The sequence below is a fragment of the Camelina sativa genome, chromosome 5 (genome assembly GCF_000633955.1).
Source record: "Camelina sativa cultivar DH55 chromosome 5, Cs, whole genome shotgun sequence".
Classification (NCBI taxonomy): Eukaryota; Viridiplantae; Streptophyta; class Magnoliopsida; order Brassicales; family Brassicaceae; genus Camelina; species Camelina sativa.
In genome coordinates, this window is record NC_025689.1 from 3,692,882 (window position 1) to 3,713,467 (window position 20,586).

Sequence of the window (20,586 nt, forward strand, 5' to 3'; positions counted from 1 at the left end):
TCCCTTTATTTATTTCTCAATCAACTAAAAAAATCTGAAGTTGAAAAAACAAACTAAAATGACATATTTAACAAAGCATATAGAGAAGGATGATGAACTTGTTTTACAATTACAGTTCAGTTCTCCATTATTTTATGTTGGTAAAAGAGAGTTGGGAGTGGGAGAGATATAAGAGTGGGAAGCACAAGATAGACACACAAAGCATAGTACGTAGAGAGGCCAAAGCTTAGCTCTCACTTTTTAGTAATCAAAAGGCCATCCACTGTAACCCATATATGATTGTTGCTGTTGCTGTTGATGGTAGTTGTGGTTCTCATCGGTTGTCTCCGAGTTTCTTGTGCCTCCACGGTTTTGAGTAGAGGAGCTTGAGTTTGATCCTGATGAACGAAATGGCCACAAGGAAGAGAACGGATTCCTTCTTTCGTTGCTGTTATCACGACTGTTACTACTGCTATTACTACTAGTTCTGTAGTTTCTGGTGGTGGTTCTGTTTTGACTGCTTGAAGGTCCTCCAGCTGATGGTAGCTCTTGGCGACAGACTGGGCATGAGTTGTGCTGAACCAGCCAGGGGACGATGCAGTCAGAATGATAGATGTGGTTACACGGCATCTGTTTCGCTTCTGATCCTAATTCGAATTCGTCTTTGCAAACAGGACAGTTTGAATCTGATGACCTCAGATGCCTCTGCGCGATCTTGATGGTTGGCAATGCGTCTATTGATGATCTAGGTGCGGGTGGAGGGCCTCGGCGAGTAGTGCCAGCTGAAAGCTGCTCGAACAATTCTTCAAGACCGGGACCGAAGAAGTAGTCACCGGTGTTACCACGTGTGATGCCAATGCCAGGTGAGCCGCCATTGAAGAGGGCTTCGACTGCATTATCTCCAGATAGTCTATAAGGGACCTGACCACCAAAGATCAATAAAGGAGCCAGACCAGGAAAGTTCTCAGGACCTGAACTGATGGTTCTTCCTCTGATTTCTCTGTCATGGTTCCTTTCTGCTATGCGGTTCCTCATAAAGGCAGAGAAAGCATCCATGAGATCAAAAGTTGGATCACGTTGTACAACATCCCTGTGACTGTGAGCTCTAAACATATCAAATGGGCTGGTTTGAGGCATATCAAGTTCTTCAACAAAACCTCCTCCACAATAAGAACATACAGGCTCTTGGCCTTGAAGCCGAACAGCACGCTGGCATCTGTGACACCAGTGGGTATTTCGACTGCTTGACATCTCTTTAGCTTCTCACTCTTCTTTCCTTCAGCGGGATCAAACAAATACCACAAAAATGCAATCCTTTCCTTTGAAGCCCTTAGAAGAAGCTTTAGCTTATCTGACAGGTCTCAGTTATAAGCCTGCAAAAGTGGACATAAGTTGGTAAATCACTTATATACAATTCATCCAAGTAGGCAAGCCAAGCCAAAGACTCCAGTAAAACGATTCCCCATTACAAGAATTAATTACATATCATACTTCAATAAATAGAGTACAAAATTCTACAACATAGGTTCCAAGTTCCACCTGATCAAGAATACCAAAATCTAGACATGAAAGAGAAGTTTTTTTTTTATGTCTCAACAATATATAGCCAAGGTTTGAATCTTCACACCCTCATAAAACCTCCTAGCCCACAAACTCAAAACTTATACTAGTACATGAAAAGCAAACACCTGAATCATATAAAGGCAGACAGAACAAAGTCTAGCAGCGCTAATTAACACACAAAGTTTGAAGCTTTGGTTTGCTTCTATAGGCCAACCCAAAAACCTAATAAGATGCGAANTTTTTTTTTTTTTTTTTAAGTCAATCCTAATTCTTCTCAACTTTTTATCCGTTAACAAATTATTATGGGCCTTCTTATTGGGCTTTTATATGACATTTTCAGATGTGGTCTGTTAAGAGGTAATAGAAGCATGGGATTAAGAAAGTAATACTTAAGAAGAGCCCATGTTTTAGAAATTGGTAATGGTGAAAATGACAACCAAAAGAAAAGAAAAAAACACAGCTCATGTTGTTTGTCTCATGGATTGGACTCATTCAGAGACTATAAAATAAAAACAAAAATGAGGTAATGAGAGAACGGTTAAATGTAAATCTGTATTGGAAAGCGACTATAGGGGGTTTGGAGTAGCTAGTACACAGAAACAAGGAAGTCCTCTTCACGTTCACCACATTGATTGATTTATAGTTTGCTCTTTTTTGTGAAAACATCATACAGTTGTGTTTTTGACCTTTCAACCTCTCAAACCTTTGCCTTTTTCAAGACAAAGATTCCCACCAAACCAACTGTGATATTATTATCAAATTTTATCTCAAACCCATCTATCTATCCAAATTTTTTACATATTTCGTAAACTTGTTCAATTTCCTGTCATGAGGGGCAGGGGGCGTACGATTATGCCTTTTTACAGAGTTGGCTACGTGGATTTTTAGAGTTGGCAACCTAAAGAAATGTTCATTAATTAACATTTTGGTCTGTGCATGGTTGTGGAGGTGTCTATATATAGCCGCCTAAACAAGTGTGATAGATTGGCTTTTGTATATTTCTTGTTCCACACAAGGCCATGATAGACTAGTGTACTATTTGTTAGTCTAAATTCAGTGGATTTAAATTTTTAAAGAGTATCTTTTGTTTTTAATATATAGGCGTTTATCATACATATTATTTGATATTATCTTACAGATGTCTGATATGTCGTTTTATCATATTTGATTTCATTTTCTTTTGAACTGAGATTGACAGTTGTGACAAGAAATAGTTAATTTGACAGACTTTTTTTGTTGTTGTAACGTCTGTAAATTTATTGATAATCATCGATCAACTACGAATGATGTGGATTTTTGTATACGATGATGATATCATGCATATAGTTTTCATCCTAAACTAAGATTTGGAGCCTATGTAACGTACTGGCACGAATTAATATGTTTTGTACTTTATACTTCACATCCATACAGCTAATTCCTACTAAATTATTGACCAAAACATATAAAAGTTAGCAAAACTCTAATTCGAACTACAAAATGGAAATCAAGTTGTATACACAACTCATTTTCTAAACAAATTTGGAATGATGAAAATATAACCGTTCGAGTCAACTACTTCGACCCCATCTTCTTTATGCACACACTTGGACAATACATATATTGATGTTGATTATAAAAAAAATTTAAAAGAAAGTTTGGTACGTTGCAACTATCCATTTAATTTAATCAACATAAAGGTTCCTTTTTTCCTATCATAAAAACCAATTATTTAAAGTCTCTTTTTCTAAACCTACCAAGTTAGAGATCCCATGGATAAGAAATGTAGGAGAATGATAATCATAGAATCAATACAATACATGCATGTTCTATAAATCCAATTCTTTTTTTATCAATAATTGTACTACTTTCAATCCAAAAAAATAAAAATAATTCTACAATATTTGGTATCTAGCATTTTGTCTCTGTTTACCAACCATAATCGGAATACATATGTAAATCATGCATCCCAAACAAAAAAAAATAACGTAGTAAATAATTTGGTCAATAAATCAACATTTTATTATTCTCAAATACTTTTTATATGTATAATTTGATTTACATATGTAAATGAAAATGTAAATTGAAGGCTTATCTTTATAAACGGCTATCAAAATTGGTGGCTATTAAACTAGGGTCGACCTATATAATAATAGTATTAAACAAGATTTATTCTCATATAAACAAGAGAAAGGACATCATGAATCATGATGATCATCCCCCACAAAGAGAAACCCATAATTAATTTTTATATATTACATGAAAGAGATGTGTAATGTAAGATTAATGAGATAGATAAACATGGAAAAATATAAATATTCTTTGCTTAATCTTATAAAAAAAGTGGGGACTAAAACGAAGTAGTCGTTAAAGAATCATAATTACATCCAACAAACACAAATTAACTTAAATAAAAGAGTAGGGACCTCCGACGGCGCGTGGGGTTTAAGAGCGCGTCTTCACTTTCCAGCGAACAAGAAGAGGCGGACCAGACTGTGTCGAGTTATATATAAAACGTTTCTTTTATATTTTTTTCTTTTCCTTTCTACTCTCTTTAACGATGATGATGGCGTGGAAGAAAGAAAGAGAAAAAAGAGAAGAGAGAAGAAGAGAAATGATGATCAGTCAAGCGAGCTGTTTTTGGGAAGAGAGACTAAAGACTAATAATAAAGGTGTGTCTTCCACTCTCTCTGCTCTCTCTTTACTTCTCTGCATCGTATCTTTGAGCGTTTCTTCTCTATCTTCACAAGACTTTAAAGACTCTTCTCTGTTTCTTGTTTTCTTCTTCCTCTTTCTCTCTGTTTCTGGGGTTTTCTTATTATGTAAGAAGAAGTTTTCTTTTCTTTTCTTCTTATATATAACAATGTTGCAATCGATTCTTGTTTTGCATTTTGCATGAATTAGGTATCATCATTCTTGCATCTGTAAATCTCATCCATTCAGGTTTCTTGCAATATCTTGTATAATACGTTGTTACCAATGAAGTAAAATTAATCTGATACTATTAACTTATCATTTAGTTTTAGATGAGTGCAAGTTCCATTTAGCATTTGCTGGATTATACAGTAATTTCTTGATTATACATTTCTTTTAATTATAAGAGATAAAAAAAGACAAAACAGCAATAGATGCAGTCAGTCACGAGAATGCTTGGTTTTTGTGAGAGTTGATGATTATAAGAAGACATGTAAGTTTAATTGTTCTTTGTTCTTTTTGTAAGCAGACAAGATCGTGACAATGACTAAAACAGTATGTCCAAAAAAGACAGAAGAGAAGAAAGTTGTGTGTGAAGAAGAAGCATTGGTTGAACAAATTTCAGCAGATGTGAGCTTTGCTTTTAATCATTTTCCATCGTACAAGTTAGGACCTGATGATCAGATTGTTGATGAACCCGAGGATGATTCAAAAGGTCTGTCTGTGAAAGATGTCGTCGATAAGGAGATCGGTGATTTGTCAGATCAGCACATGCAGCTTTCTGTTCGTGACCTCGCTTGCAAATTCGACAAGAATTTAGCTGCAGCTTCTAAATTAGTTGACGAGGTTCCACTCCGTGTGTCTGTGTTTTAGATGAATGGTCTCAGATAAACAAATTTCCAAATTAACATTGTCTGCTTCTTTGGTGGAAATGTTTAGGCAAAGTTAAATGAGGTGACTTCTTTGGAAGGACATGTTATGCTAAAGAAACTTAGGGATGCTTTAGAAACCGTGAGAGGTCGAATGGATGGGCGTAACAGGGAAGAAGTGGAAAAAGCTATCTCCATGGTTAGGCTTTTGTTACCTCCTTATATAGTTCTGTTTGCACTGTCTTGCTACCATATCCACTTGTTTGGCGACTTGAATCATCTGTGAAGGGTGTAAAATAAATTTTGCAGTTTTTGTATCTTGTAGGTTGAGGCTCTAGCCGTTAAGTTAACTCAGAATGAAGGTGAACTAATTCAAGATAAGTTTGAAGTGAAGAAACTGGCAAGCTTCCTCAAGAAGGTCTGTTTCCACATCTAATTTTTGCTTGACATTTGTGGACTCAGTTCTCTTCTAGCTTGGTTACTTCTTTTAATAGTCAAACTAAGGCTGTTTCATTGTGTTCACAGGCTTCAGAAGATGCAAAGAAGTTAGTAAACCAAGAAAAGTCATTTGCTTGTGCTGAAATAGATAGTGCACGGGCTCTTGTGATGAGACTTGGAGGTACATTTGAAGAACAAGAGCTTTCTTCTAAAGCTTCTCGAGAGCAGGGACCGGTATGTATCAGTAGTAGTCCTTTTTATATGTTTTGTTCTGACATAGAAGGAGTAGGATTCTGAATCAAACTTATGTTCTGTCTCACAGAATGTGGAGAAATTGGTTGAGGAGGTTCAGGAGGCTAGACGAATCAAACGGATGCATAAACCAACCAAGGTACAACTCCATTTCTCTGCTCTAAATAAATGTCTATTATAAGACTTTCAATCATTCACTAGTCATGTTTCTGACTATAGAATCCAAATGTTCAAAATTTGATGGGCTACAGTTTTAAGTTATAAACTGAATGCTTGTGTACTTTTTAGGTGATTGGTATGCAACACGAACTTTATGATTTAAAGAGTCAAATCCGAGAGAAGTCTGCATATTCTGTGAAGCTTCAAAGAGAGGTATATCTTTTGTATCTTGCTTACTTCTTGTTATTCCTTTATTACCAACAAACCGTTTCTTTTTCTCTAAAATAATAAAAATGTCATATAGATAGCAATAATAAAGAGAGCCGAGGGGTCCAAGTCTTGTCCATATGTTCTGGATGGTTCACAAAGTCTTGGCTCATGCCTAAGAATCCGTGCCTCCTCAGACATTGGTGTAGATATTTCCAAATGTTCAATTCAGTGGTACCGTGCAGCATCTGAGTCTAGTCGACGAGAAGCTATATCTGGTACTTGCCATTCTCTCTTTGCTTTTGTACATATATAGCAGAGAATATCAAAGATTCATTTACATATTTGGATAGACGTATCATGTACTATCAAGTTTGGTAGTTATGATGGTCCACTGTAGTAACTTATAACTTTTAGCTTGAGCTGTTCACATTTATTTCAATCTCAGGTGCCAACTGGTCGGTATATGCTCCAGAACCATTTGATGTCGGGCGAGTAATACAAGCAGATATTCTTTTAAACGGTCAGAAATTCACAGTTACAACCGACGGTCCAATTAATACTGGTTGGTGTTACAAGAACTACTAGTTTGCTACTATTAAAAAAATTGAAGTTTAAAATGAAGAAATGCTAATTGAATGACAATGTCTACAGCTGCTGGCTTGGAGTCACGCGTTGAATCACTCCTGCGCAAATCTAACAGTGAATTCACTGTATGATTACAATTTTCTATTTCTCCTCATGGAAGAATAGTTCTTGATCTAATATAGCTAAACAGAATGAACTTCTTCTCAGGTGGTTATATCACAGATGAATGGGCAAGATCATTCGTCAAGATCCCATGTATTTACTGTTGGAAAGGCGAGGATAAAGCTGTCCAGAGGATGGATCACAAAAGCCAGAGAAATATATTCAACATCCATGCAGGTATAATCTAGAACCTGTGATCATCGCTTTATTCACTCTCTTTTGCTCTTCCTTTGGCTTTATTGAAGTTTAAAATGGTTTGGTAAACATTTCAGCTCTGTGGAGTGAGAGGCAATGCTAATCTTCCTGCAAAGGCATTGTTCTGGCAACTAAGAAAGGGTATAACGTTCTTACTAACTTTCGAGTCAGAGCAAGAACGTAATGCAGCCATTGTTCTTGCCCGGAAATACGCAGATGATTGCAATGTGAGTACAACTTACCACTGATTCTTTCTGTCTTGTCCTGTTTTGCATTTCCTATTTAACAATACAGTTACTCCATTTTGGTGTGAGTCAACCATATTGAATCAATTTCACATCCTGCAGGTCACTCTGGTTGGACCAGATGATTGAGGTAAAATGAAAGTAACCTTTTCTTTGGCAAACATCGGCTGCTATATGTGTCTGTGTGGTTAGAAAGAAGAAACACACAGTGTTGCTGCATAGTTTTAGGCAGAAGCACACAATTTGTGTTATTGGGCATTAATCACTAGTTTGTTGAGGTGGTTGGCATTTTTTTGATTTGATTTTATTGGTTTGTTTGTTTTGATTGGTTTAGTTTTTTTTCCAATTAGTTTTTTCCTTTTTTTTTAGTTTGTGAGATTTGAGTGTTTGATTGTGTTAATCAAAAATTTGTTTTGTATGTAATAACAGAACAGTGTTTTATTCAGTAATTTACACAGTCTACTTCGTCATTCTTAATTAGTGTAATAAAATTGAAAATTCTTTTAATAAAATAAAATAAAATAAAAATGGACTTATCTCATGTATTTAATTTTGTATTATCCGACGAGTTATTAATTTGTCTTTACATGTGGATGAACAAAACCCTTGTGTTACTTGTTGATTTAGTTTCTGAACCAATAGCTCTTGCGTTTTCATATACGATAGAGAGAAGGCAAGAAGGTCGGAAAATCTAGTGTTAGGCGAACGACGAAGATGTCCGATTCCTCGAGAAGTATTGTGTAAAATTTTCTGGATTCTCTTATTCGGACGTGTCTCCTTCTGTTTTCTAGGGTTTTTTTTCTGAACCTGTGCTTCGTTTAGCTGTTATAGGGCCTAGATCTTAGCTAGAATCTGTGAATTAGTTCCTAGGTCGTGATTGTGATAATGAAAACCATCGCCAAATCTGAAACTCTGCTCTCTCCTTTTTTCTTTCTCTCTTCTGGTTTTGATTTTACTAGCTGGTTCCTTCCTCTTAAACTCTGATTCTGATTCTTTTCAGTTTTAAGTTTTTAAGTCAGTTTAAGAAAAATCATGCCTCTTTTCTTATGTGTTTGCAATTGATACAGCTCTGTAGAAAGGCTACAAGAACAAGATCGTGAAGCAATGGTATGTTACATACATATGCACTTGCGCTCTCCTCTTCTTAACCATTATTGCCATTGAAGTTATTTTCCATTCTTACATTGTCTGTTTTTTTTTTTGTCTTGCAGCTGCCAACCGCTGAGACTCTGAAGGGCGAGCTCGAGAGTCTACAGCTTTTGAACGAGTATGACTCATTAACAAACATTTTGTCCTTCCTGATCATTTTTTTTATTTTGATTGGTTCATATATTATATAACAAACATTAATTGTCCGTCCAGATCATTCATTTTGGTTCATATACCATCTTGGTTTTCTTCTCGCAGGAGATTGAATGGTGAGAGTCTCGACGGTACCCCGAGCTGTGGTCCCTTGAAAGGCAGTTGGCGCAGGGCATGTTCACCGTGGAACGCCAAGCTAATAAGGTAATTATTTCTTCTTTTTTTTTTTTAGAACATTTCCTGTGACACTTGACACCCATGCATTATGGTTGTAATGTTTTTTTTTTTGGCTATTACAGGCGGAAATGGAGTTGATAGCCAAGCAGGTAAGAGATTTAATTACATCATTAATCCTGAACTCGGTTTTGTTTTTTGCGTTTTTTTGGACTACTTCTACATTATCTTGAGTGTGTTTCATCTCCTCCTTTTCCCAAATTAAAGGAAGCAGATTCAGACTATACGGGGTTAGAATGGGGCGACGAAAAGAGATTTGAGAGTGAATTCGTTTTATTGAGAAGAAGAAAAAACTTGAGGAACCAGGCCAGAGAGCTCCGGATCAGGTAAAAACGCTTTTGCATATAGAGAGACTATTTTTGTTGGCTAATTCGTTACCGAAGATGAATCATCCAATTAATGAATCTTAGTTTCTAAATTTTTAAAGTTTTCTTGACACAGCTCTTTCTCTGGAGAAGGACAAGAGGAGCATGATCGTGAAGCACTGGTTAGTGCATACATGATCTATTTAATTCACTTCCTGTCATTTTCTTTTCTTGTTCTTGTTCTTTTACCGTGCTTTTGTTCTTGCAGCTGCAAAACATGAAGAGCGAAATCGAGAGACTCCGGCTTCTGAACGAGTAAGTAATGCATGCGACTCATTAACACTTTCCTTTTTCCCTTGCTGTCTTTTTCATTAATTTCTTTACTCATCATATATGTAATATAATATGTTTTCTTTCATCCTCCTAGGAGATTGAATGGTAAAGAGCTCGACGGTCTAAATTACTACGAATTGGAGGTACTCAGATGTGAGATTTCCATGGGTTGGGGCAATGTGATGAGAGAGAGGCTGAGGCGCAGAGAGGTAAAAGATTCTTCCACGCGTTCCAAATTGTATTAACTGCGTACACATCTTCTTCTTTTATCACATTTTTTCATGTTCACTCCACTTCAAGGAATCAATCTCTCGCGAAGAGATGCTGAAGGGAGTCTCGGGACAGACTTAGCACTGGTAATGCCACAACTTCCTCGCGACTTAGGTATTGCCCAAAAACCACTCTTACCATTTTTACCTTTCGAGAGAATCCTCTCTATCTTAGAGGTTAATCTTTTTTCTTTCTTTGTTTTTGGTTTACTTGGCAGGTTCTATATATCTAGGAGATAAACAAGTCATGGGAAGAGTCAAGTCATAAAACTTTTTATTTTCTGTTTGGGAAGAGGTCAATATATATTAAAGAGAGTCGAGTGATAAACTCTTTCTTCTGTTTGTGTCTCGCTTTTACATTTGCTATTTCTAAACATATTTATTTGATGAAAACATTAGGAAAACGTATTTTTCTTTAAAAAATTACTAATAATTAACGTAAAAACAAAAACAAGAGCATGGAGATGCGATATTCGTATTCCCATGATGCATTATATTCGTATTCGTTCGTGGGGGATTTGCTTAAATGCATTAGTGAGTAACAGACGAAATTTAGTAATGAGATGTTCCGAAACCGATTCTTGCCATAGCAATGGTTGGAACTTTGGCTTCACAGCCTTAATTTGGGCTATCTCATGTATTCAACTTTGCATAATTGCATTAATATTATCTGAGGATGCTAAATTGTCCAAATGTCAAAAGAAACTTGTATGGTTTTTGGATATAAATTAAGAATACTTTTAAGGGGATAAAGACCAACTAAATACTTTATTACCTTATACAGTAAAACCTCTATAAATTAATAATGTTGGGACCAAGACATTTTACTAATTTATAGAGATATTAATTTACTATAAAATAATAATAATTATTTTATAGTGTAAATTAATAATTATTAATTTATAGGTATATTTTTAATTTTTTAATTTTTAAAAAGTTATGAATTGAGACAATTTTTGCAAAATAAGATTAGAATTTTGGATGTTGTAAATTTTATGGTATTGGAATTGATATGTGAAATAATTAAAAAATATTATTGACAATGAATTACAAATATTATAGACAAATTAACTTATACATATGACATAAATATTCAAATTTATGAATAAGAATATCAATTCTCGTATTTTAATAGTCTATCAAACTATGAAAATATAAATGATGCATATTTAGAAATTGAAAATTTTAAAAAGTTTTAGCTGTTTTATGAAATGTTATAGAATATTTTATATCATTATAGTTTGAAGATACAACATAACAATTGTTTTATATATATGAGGTTTAAGAGAAACATATTTTACTATATCAGAATATATATATATATATATATCATGTAAATTTACATGATTATTAATTTATGATATTATTGGGACCATATTTTACATGGGGATTTCAAAAAAATTATTATTTTATTATCTTATCGAATTTTGTTAATTTTTACACTGTCTCGACTAGGGACTAGCAAAATCTATTAATTTATAATATTTATTAATTTATAGAATATTAATTTATAGAGGTTTTACTGTATAGAAATTTAAATTAAAGATTAAATTGCAACATAGTCCCTGTTGTTTTGTTTTTTTTTAATTACGGATCAAACCAAAAAGATGAACATTTTCGACCTTTTTTTTGTCTCATAGTTGTCCGAACTCCGAAGTTTATGTTCCTCTCTCTTTCATACTTCAGTTCATCGTCGAAACAAGATTCAAAGTTCCAAACTTTAGCTTTTTGTCGTGAGTCCGAATCCAAAATCAAATGGGGAAAATACTGGTTGAAATCTGTTTGATATCAGCTCGAGGGCTCCGTGTTGGAATCGGAATCGGATCCTCTCTACTGAAACACCAATGGTACGCCGTCGGGTGGCTTGATCCAGAAGACAAGTACTGCACCACAATCGATGCTTCAAGATCAGACAATCCTGTTTGGAGAACAAAGTTTGCTACTTTGCTCGATGATTCCGCGGTTCAGGATTCGAAATCGGTTTTGCACGTCGAGGTTTATAGCAGAGAACCCTTGTTCTTGAGGAAGAGGCTTCATGGCTCTGCTACTGTTTCCTTGAAGGAGTTTTTGACTAAGTATAAGCAACAAGAGAGTTCTTCGAAAGCTGTAGTTGAAGAAACTGGAAGCTATCAGCTTAGGAAGCAGAACTCGAGCAAGCCTCAAGGTTTTGTTGATATTTCCATCCGTATCTCTGCAGAACAAGAGGACTTTGGGGTTTTTACTGGTAATGTTGATACTGACAATTACCTTTTAGTGGAATCAATCAATCTGCAGCAAAAAAAAAACCAACTTCGGTGCTGCTTTTGTCTCCTGTAACTCAATTCTTATAGAACCTGACACTTGGGTTGGGTTTCCGAAGATCCCAATTTCTGAGTCTTGACGTTTCAAGATGGGTTTGTCTGGGAAAGAGAAGTCATGCTTTTTCTTCTGTTCTTTCTTTTGCGCAGGGGATTTTGGAGGAGTCATGCTCTCGAACAACTCGGATTACAACACTTCAGGACAAGATTACATGGCTGGTCCATCTCAGCATCCATTTGCTTCAATGAACCAGTCAAACAATTCGAACCCATTCTCATCAGTGCCTAACCCTCCTATGAACCACACCAACCCACAAATGCAACAACCTTACTATCCTCCACCAATGCAGCACTCATCAGTGCCTAACCCTCCTATGAACCACACCAGCCCACAAATGCAACAACCTTACTATCCTCCACCAATGCAGCCACCACCACCTATGAACTCAGGGTACATGCCAACAAACATCCCGAAATCAGAGAATGTTACAAATATACCATCATCATCTGGAGGAGCACCAGGAGGAGCGGGAAGAGGATATGCAAGGCCTGGACTAGGATTTGCTGCTGGATTGGGAGCTGGTGCAGTAGTTGGAGCTGCTGCAGGTTTATATGGAGGTGAGTTTATGTCAGGATTCGACTTACCTTCAACCTTACCTCACCCAAGTGTCTCCATTTCCATCGATCCCCCATTCTGATGCAGCAATAGCTCGATTCAAAATGGCTGTATTGTAAAATTATCTAAAACACTCATTGTAGATTATTCGTATATGTTATGATGTTTCCTGGGAATTCGATGAAGCTGTTTTCTTCAATTGTTATTACTCCTTATATTGTGTTATCAGAAACTTTACATAACAGTGTTTAGAATCAAACTGTTGCGAATAAAATCTTTCTATGTACATATTCCCAATCAATATGCATGTCCTTCACTCAAAACAGCAATATGCAAGAATCAAATCTTATGCGTTCTCACCAAATCTATTTACATAGACATGGTTATGTACAGAGGCTTAGAGGAGTGATTGGAGCATGAATCTGACTTATTGGGTGCGGTTATCCGTCTTTAGAAAGTGGAAATACTCTAGCTGTCCCATCTCTCCCCCGTTCACCGGATCAAAGCTGCATCTGTAGAAACTGCGAGCACAAGAAAACACGAGTGAGAACTGAGCAGAGATCTGAGGGTGATTTTTATATATGTACAACTACTGAAATTGTTCTGTTGTAAGATTCTTGGTCGTGATAGAACAGCAAATGGGATATATCTAAGAGACATCACAATGGGCCTATTATACCTTCCATCCATCCCGATAATAGCAACCGTGTTGTGACTGCCAAATGCTGCGAAGAACTGTGTGACTTCTGATACATGGAACTGTGCATATGACCATTCCGAGCTGAAGTACTTTGGCAGAACACCTGCAAGAAGAGTCTCTACATGTTAGGTAAGAAGGAGGCAATGAATTGTAAGGTTTCACAACAGCACTCCAAACACTAGTCTTCCCAACTCTACATTAATGGGAGAGATAATAAATTGAAGACAGAATAATGTCAACAGTAACTCATAATCCGAGCAATATGCTAGTATGAAGGGAATAGATCTTTTGAACTTAGAGCTACTGCATAGTCATTGTTCCCACTCCATTAGTTTTTAGAAAACAAATAACCTTTTCTCGGCTGTGTCATGAGAAAAGAATGAAAAATGATTTGGTGTCTTCCATTGTTCCAAAAGCAACTCTAAGAAGAAGCAAGGCATCATATTTAATTCGGGAATTAAAGTTTTGCTTACCTCTCATAAACGATAATGACGAACCAGGATTGGTACCAGTGGTTGGAGAAACAAGGCCTTGCAGAGAATTAGAATAAGTTTGCTGTGTCAGGAGAGCAGCATTTTCAGTGGAATGAGAATCCTCCCCAACTACTCTAACTCTAAGAGAGAAAATGTGAACAGTCCCCTTGTCGCTTGATACTGCCAGCCACTGCACGTTTGGTGAAAGTGCAATGCTATAGATATCTGCCCTGTCCACTCCTCTTCTCACCTGTAAAGAATCAGCATTGAATTGTAGCATGCATTAGTAACGAGCATCAAAGTGGCTTCTATCAACTAATTTCATTAACATAGGAATGGGACTTCTCCACTTGAGTGAACTTATTACTAACAAAAAAAACCATAAAGCAGGTTTGTCAGTTACAACTCATTAAGTCAGAACAGATCTATTTGTTCAAAGTCTGATTTTGCTTTATTTATGTGATTGCAAAACAGATGATGTAGTGATCAATAATGAGTAAATTCATATTCACCTCTTGCAAACGAGTTCCGTCCATGGTATTGAAGATTCTAATCAGCGTGCCCTTTGTACTGGCAGTTGCGAGCAACAAACCATCCAGCGTCAAGGTCATGCACGCAATACTGGAATCATGAGCATTTATGATTTGTACCATGTTAAGCCCAAAATGTTCAACTCGAATCTCTCCTCGATGAAGACCAGGGCAAGCCAGCACAGATGTATTTGAATGATGAGAAAGGCAACATAAACCTCTTGGATTTGCTTGAGTTTCAATCTGATGAAGAAGTCTTAGGTCCATAAAATTGTAAACATATATCTTATGTTCAAGAACAACAACGATCCGATCCCTTCTTAGTTTCACCGAACGAATCTCAGACCGAAATGCAAATTCACTGATGCAGCGGCTCTGATGATCATCCCAAATCAGTACTTTGTTTGAAGGGTACTGAGAGTTAGGTCCACCACCAACAAGCGCCAATATATTGCTTCGGAAAAGCATCTCCACAATTTTAAACCCTCCATTCTTCAGCTCACGCCTGAAAGTTTCCTTGAAAGGCTCACAGTTATATATACGAAAACCATGACTCGTTCCAGCAGCAAAACAACTAGAATCCTGGTTCCAAGACACAGAAACCAACTCCGCTTCCTCGTTTTCATTAGATTCTGATTCCGGACGCACAAAAGAGCCAGAATTGCTGTTACTTCTGGATTCATGACCACCATAACCACCATCAGGTTGCAGAACCCCTTGGGGATTTGAAACAGTTGAACTCATTCTTTTTCGATCCTTTACAATACTACACCACATTCATATCAAAAATCAATAACCACGAAAAGATAAGGCAGTAACCGGACCTGAAAAGATAGTAAAATTTAAAAGTTAAAGTCATGCCAAAAACATCATAATATCGCAGTTATGCTAATAATACATAGCTCAAAACCAAAACCAGAACAAACAAATGCCTCAGTGATACTTAACGGAATCATCATATGCAACCTCACCACAATGCAAAGCAGAACTTGGACTCAGATCAATACTACTACACAGAGGCAAAAATTACAAAGTTACTTTCAGAGGTACCACATTAACTAACTGGTAAAATTCTGCAGTGTATACTAAAAGCGAATTCAAATTTCATAAATCAAAATACATAAACACTATCGCATACTAGTTAATATCCAGATCGAAAAAAATTAACACAATCATCGGGGGAATTAAAATTGTACACGAATCGTTGATTCAAAGTTAAAACATTAGCAAAGGAGAGAAACGAATCCTCTCACCAACAGGAAAGAGATCAAAGCGACGAGTAACAACAACGAGATCTACGATGAATCTCGAAAGCTTCAGTTTCAATTTCAATTGCAACGAACACGGAACACGCTCTGAGGTCTGCTGATTTTGATTTTTCCCTGAATCTACCGGTAAGTTTATCTTTCGTCGAAGTTCAATTCTCCGGTTTGTTGTTTTTATTTTCGAAATTTATTAGTCGGTTAGCAAAGATGGGCTATTTATGTCTCCAAGTGGGCCGCCAGCTATTGGTTCTCTTTTTTAGTCACCCATCCACCAAAAATCACGTGTCTACCGTTTTCTTAGAAAGAAAAAACAACTCGTGTCGTTTTTATTTGGTGGATGATGCTGTGGTGCCGTTTTTTGAAATAGTAATATGGTAAATATACCAAAAATGGAAAATTCACTTTTGGAGACAAACCAATCCATATTTGGAAAAAAAGTGATTTGGCTATGTAAATTTAGTGAGAACCCCAATAAACACTCTCTCTCACTCACTCTCTTTGTTCAATGCGCACATACATATATAAAAAAACATAAAGCCCCAGTTTCCGAGAGAGGGAGACATGGACCAATTATCACTTGATTCTGTTTTGAATTAAAGTTTCATTAGTAGTCTCATAGTAATAATATTCCACTCCATAAATTGCAAATTTCCTAATTACTAAAATAGCAAGTTGTTGACCAACCTCGACCAAAATTTTATTGTTTCGTTGTGTTTTCATGGTATAGCTTTTGTTTAATCATTTTTAAAAGTTTCATCAGTTAGAAACTTAGTCTTATAATCGCATTTTCATTGTAGCTATATAATTAAGGTCCCCCATTTTTACTCAACAACTCGTTGTCATGTTCTAGTTCACATTGTTTCTATTTAATCTCAAAGTTGCTAGCTAGAATTAGAGAGAAATAAATTCATGCACAAGATTTATTCAAACTAATAAGAGCATGAACAAATAGTATATCCGAAATTTGATTCTGGAGAGACGTAGGGATTTTTTATTGGTTGAACTCGTACATTTGGGTTGTTGTTTTGTATCACTCTATAGTTCTTTATTAGCTCCATTACCTCTTTTGTGGCCGAGTCTGAATAATGAGATTTGAGAGAGCATAAATTCTCACAGTCAGTGGCAGACCCACGTTGAGGTTGGTGGTGGCAGTTGCCCCCAGTAAGTATAGAAATACGTAAATTTTTTAAACTAAATAATGTAAGTAAAGTGGCAAAATGGTTAGAATTTACCCTAGAATTGATCATAGGTGCTATGTTCGACTCCACCTAAGAGCATTCTGCACCCATTAATATTTTTTTCTAGTTCCGCCCCTGCTCACAGTAACTTTGTCTTAAATTGCAATAGAGGTGTAAAGTTTACATTTTGATTATATTGTCACAAATATTTTGAAAACATATTCGTAGATCATTTTTATACAGGTATAGTATAATATTTGTACTTTTTGGAGTACCACTCACCAAGAATTGGGAATATTATTACATGTACATATGAAGCATAAAAACGTGATGGGTTTTTGGGAAATGTCTAGGGAAATTGAAACCATTAATGGTTGCGACACGTAAAAAGATGAAACATTTTGTCGGTAACCACCGGCCTGACCTAAAATAATTTCTAAACCCTAGTTCATTATTATGATAATTGTTAATTATTTCATTCCTTCGAACAAATGATGTATGCCTTTTCTATTTAATATATACTAATTGTGAGTTGGATGATCACATGATGATAAATTTTCCATATATATCTACTTGCTATGTTTCCATATCTGCATTATTGCAGACAAAATACATGAACCACACAAATACACCTTTGGCTTTGATAAATTATTAAATAACGACTCGAGATCGCGCACGGGTCTATAAACTTTTATACAAATTAAATTGGTTGCAAATTTTATACTCTATTTTCGGATTAATATTTTCATATGACTCATATAGATAGTCATATACTCATATTGATTATATATATATATATATATGATGTACGATTCGATATCCACTTCCTTTATTTCGTCTAATATCGGCAATCGGCATTAATTAACCAGTTGATTCAGTTCCATGAAACTTAATTTGGAGACGTAGGGCATCAAAAAACGCTTAAAAATTCAAGAATTCTGTAGTGACGACGCACTGTATATAATTACAAAAGTTGAAATCTAACACTTGTAAGCCAAAAAGGAATAATTAATTTCAAGATGTAAATATATCATTTTTTTTTCCTTTCAAAGGACGATGTAAAGTGGTGTGAACCATGCATGGCTCCATCTCCAAACATCGGGAATATACAAATAACAAGTACAAAATTAGTCTTACTTAATTTGCAGAATACGAATAAGGCAAGAACGCTACGTCTATTATAATATTACTACGATTAATGAGATCATACTATATAAATAATACTATCTCTTAACCCATCTAATAATATAGAGAGGAAAAATGGATACTATAAACATGTTACTTCTTCACTGTCCAAAACTCCAAACACAACATCTAAAATTAGTATTTAACAAGGACCATCGTAATACATATCCGTCCGTAGTCATAACCGAAGATTTGATTTAGAATGATATATATATACTGATATACATCGTTCAAAGAAAACTTTACTTTTTATACATGACTATAAGCACCTTTAATGCAACCCTAGTGATAAGTGGCTAGATTCTCCAGCACGTGGACACGACTCAAATCCTAAACCATATGGGTTATGTTCTTTGGATCACATATGTGGTTCAACGAGTATAGAAAACGCAAATCCAAATATCAGTTCAGTTCAGTTGAAATCATCGTGTCCATATGCAAATCGATATATGATCCAGATCTTGATAAAAAACGAAAAATTGTAGAAAAAAGAAGGAGCTCCCTTCAGTCCAAACACAGATAAAGAAGGATCAAAATATCTCCCGCATCATTCACACAGTCACTGCGGTTTAAAATCTATATTTTGTCTACCACGAGTGTTTGGATGGATGAGTCGGCAGATATTTCTACCCTCTTCTTTTTCTATCCATGACTGGACTGAAAGAATCTCCTTCTATATCTAACTATTTTGACCTCGACTCATATATATGTATTCTTTTGAAACTATGAAGGGCCACACCCACACGTATGATTGTGTTCAGTTGATTTTACAGAAGGATACTTAGGCATGGGATATAGTTTGCAAACACATTGCTTATAATGGGCCATCGACAACAAGACAAATGTGACCAAGACAACTTCCTATGTACTTATGTGAACATTTAATTTGAAATGTCATTGCATGTACTTATATATGCATCAGCACTCAGCAGTGAATTAGAATGTCTACTAATTTAGCAAGTATATATATATTTGTATATACGAACCCACTTACAAAGTTTGGCAGCCGAGTGTTATTTTTGAAACTTCACAGAAACAAGCAAGCTTTACTGTTGAAGTAAGACCAGTGATGGGTCTTGTCAAGAAGAGGCTGCCAAGAGAGAGACAAAGGACGAACTGTTCATCAAACATTGAAATCATAAAAACATTTTTTTATGTTTTTTCTCTTTAAAAAAAATGAAATTGGTTTGTGAGTGATGTAAGCCCTGTGCAGATGAACAGTCCCCACAATAATAACGACATTAATAATAACTACTTGAGTAAATATATACCTAATTAAACAGACAGGTCCAAATCATGTGTGTAAAGATTCCACCATAGTCAATGCAAATCATGAGAAAATAAAATAGGAAAATATATAGAAACACTAAACAAACGTAATCTCTGGTTTTACCACACTTAAAACAATACAAGATTAAATTTGGACCAAGATATTCACTTTTTTCCCCATGAGATCTCAGATTCTAGAGGGTTTGTGCAAGAGATTGAAGCCCAAAATCAGAGAAATTGCATATTAATTACATGCCTTAGATTTAGACAAGGGGAAAAACCCTAAAAGTAAAGATATCTTATTGTGGGCAGGGAAAGAGAGATAATTAGGATCTGAATGAAGCAAGCCTTTTGGCCAAAAAAAAAAAAATGATGAAGCAAACCATAAGTGGTAATAAAAGATCATAAGACAAGGAGAAATAAACCCTAAAAGCAGTGAACCGAGAAATCGTGGTTGAGAGAATAGATCTCAAGCAAGACACAACCCATTGTAGATGTAATAATTAGACAAGAGAAAACTCTTAGAGACTCTTACATGGTTCTTGATGTTTCACACTCAGATTTCTGAGCTGTCTGAAAGCCCTAGCTAGCTCTTCTGGTGGAATTAATCTTCTCAACCCTAAAGCGCTGAAACTATAAGTGGAGACGGTAACTTATAGAAAAATGAGAAGTAGGTGGCTGTTGCAACTAGCAACTAGCTATTAGCAAGTGGTGTGGTTCAAAGAAGGGACAACCAAAAAGAGATGAGGATTTATGATGATGAATGATGATGATGGTGGTGATGTTGAGTCATTGTCTTCATGGGTTTCAGGGAAAGCTAACTGTTTCTTCATATCTCACCATATCTTACATACATGAGAGAGAAAGAGAGACAGAGAGAGATGGTGACTTGTACAGTTTTGTGTTTGTGTTTCAGGTTTTTTCTTAGGGGGATGATTATAATTGATTTTTGATGGGAGAGAGCTATCAAGAAGTTCACCGGCCAGCTTTTTAAGGTTTCTTTTGGATCACATTTAATGAGAGGTGCAAGAGCTGAGAATTTAGATAATGTTTTATCAAATTAAGTCTTTAATTTGTTTATATATATTTATTCTATCTTTATGTTTTTAATTAAAGCTTTAGATATCGATTAACGAGTGGACGGGAGATGAGTCAGATGACATAGTAGTAGCTAGAAATCATATTATTGGACACTGAGGATGATTAGTGTATATAATATAATTGGTCCCAAAAAAAATAAGTAGTATCATTGTCTTTATGCATTCAAGAATCTCCCAAACTCGTGAACACAAAGTATCAA

At 35.7% G+C, this 20,586-nt stretch overlaps 5 protein-coding genes across 9 annotated transcripts; 3 read left to right on the forward strand and 2 right to left on the reverse strand.

Annotated features, from left to right (window-relative positions):
* On the reverse strand, window positions 38-1,350 carry LOC104785311 (probable E3 ubiquitin-protein ligase RHC1A). Its single transcript, XM_010510495.2, has one exon. It carries the CDS (start codon window positions 1,228-1,230, stop codon window positions 241-243), a length of 990 nt encoding a protein of 329 aa, XP_010508797.1. The 5' UTR covers window positions 1,231-1,350; the 3' UTR covers window positions 38-240.
* Window positions 3,983-7,800, forward strand: LOC104785313 (stomatal closure-related actin-binding protein 2-like). Of its 3 annotated transcripts, none has more exons than XM_019245681.1 (13): window positions 3,983-4,193; window positions 4,745-5,061; window positions 5,186-5,283; window positions 5,410-5,502; window positions 5,610-5,756; window positions 5,845-5,913; window positions 6,063-6,146; window positions 6,238-6,418; window positions 6,589-6,705; window positions 6,795-6,853; window positions 6,936-7,067; window positions 7,163-7,312; window positions 7,433-7,800. In XM_019245681.1, the coding sequence occupies exons 3-13, from the start codon at window positions 5,194-5,196 to the stop codon at window positions 7,457-7,459; spliced, it is 1,149 nt and encodes a 382-aa protein (XP_019101226.1). In that variant the 5' UTR covers window positions 3,983-4,193; window positions 4,745-5,061; window positions 5,186-5,193; the 3' UTR covers window positions 7,460-7,800. The 3 variants fall into 3 exon arrangements, with proteins under 3 accessions (XP_019101226.1, XP_010508799.1, XP_010508801.1); XM_010510497.2 differs by having other exon boundaries at window positions 3,984-4,193; window positions 5,155-5,283; XM_010510499.2 differs by lacking the exon at window positions 3,983-4,193 and adding an exon at window positions 4,202-4,343 and having other exon boundaries at window positions 5,155-5,283.
* On the forward strand, window positions 7,883-10,178 carry LOC104785315. Its single transcript, XM_010510500.2, has 11 exons — window positions 7,883-8,070; window positions 8,398-8,437; window positions 8,542-8,597; window positions 8,738-8,836; window positions 8,932-8,958; window positions 9,074-9,192; window positions 9,308-9,353; window positions 9,440-9,486; window positions 9,599-9,713; window positions 9,805-9,888; window positions 9,992-10,178. The coding sequence occupies exons 4-10, from the start codon at window positions 8,807-8,809 to the stop codon at window positions 9,853-9,855; spliced, it is 435 nt and encodes a 144-aa protein (XP_010508802.1). The 5' UTR covers window positions 7,883-8,070; window positions 8,398-8,437; window positions 8,542-8,597; window positions 8,738-8,806; the 3' UTR covers window positions 9,856-9,888; window positions 9,992-10,178.
* On the forward strand, window positions 11,431-12,972 carry LOC104785317 (WAS protein family homolog DDB_G0292878-like). The gene is made up of 2 exons (XM_010510504.2): window positions 11,431-11,997; window positions 12,221-12,972. The coding sequence occupies exons 1-2, from the start codon at window positions 11,529-11,531 to the stop codon at window positions 12,766-12,768; spliced, it is 1,017 nt and encodes a 338-aa protein (XP_010508806.1). The 5' UTR covers window positions 11,431-11,528; the 3' UTR covers window positions 12,769-12,972.
* Window positions 12,863-20,292, reverse strand: LOC104785316 (autophagy-related protein 18c). 3 transcript variants are annotated; one of them, XM_010510503.1, is made up of 6 exons: window positions 19,822-20,292; window positions 19,012-19,107; window positions 14,372-15,213; window positions 13,860-14,109; window positions 13,366-13,489; window positions 12,863-13,207 (listed from the first exon to the last, which is right to left on the reverse strand). In XM_010510503.1, the coding sequence occupies exons 3-6, from the start codon at window positions 15,164-15,166 to the stop codon at window positions 13,114-13,116; spliced, it is 1,263 nt and encodes a 420-aa protein (XP_010508805.1). In that variant the 5' UTR covers window positions 15,167-15,213; window positions 19,012-19,107; window positions 19,822-20,292; the 3' UTR covers window positions 12,863-13,113. The 3 variants fall into 3 exon arrangements, with proteins under 3 accessions (XP_010508805.1, XP_019101227.1, XP_010508803.1); XM_019245682.1 differs by lacking the exon at window positions 19,822-20,292 and having other exon boundaries at window positions 19,012-19,114; XM_010510501.1 differs by lacking the exons at window positions 19,012-19,107; window positions 19,822-20,292 and adding an exon at window positions 15,643-15,821.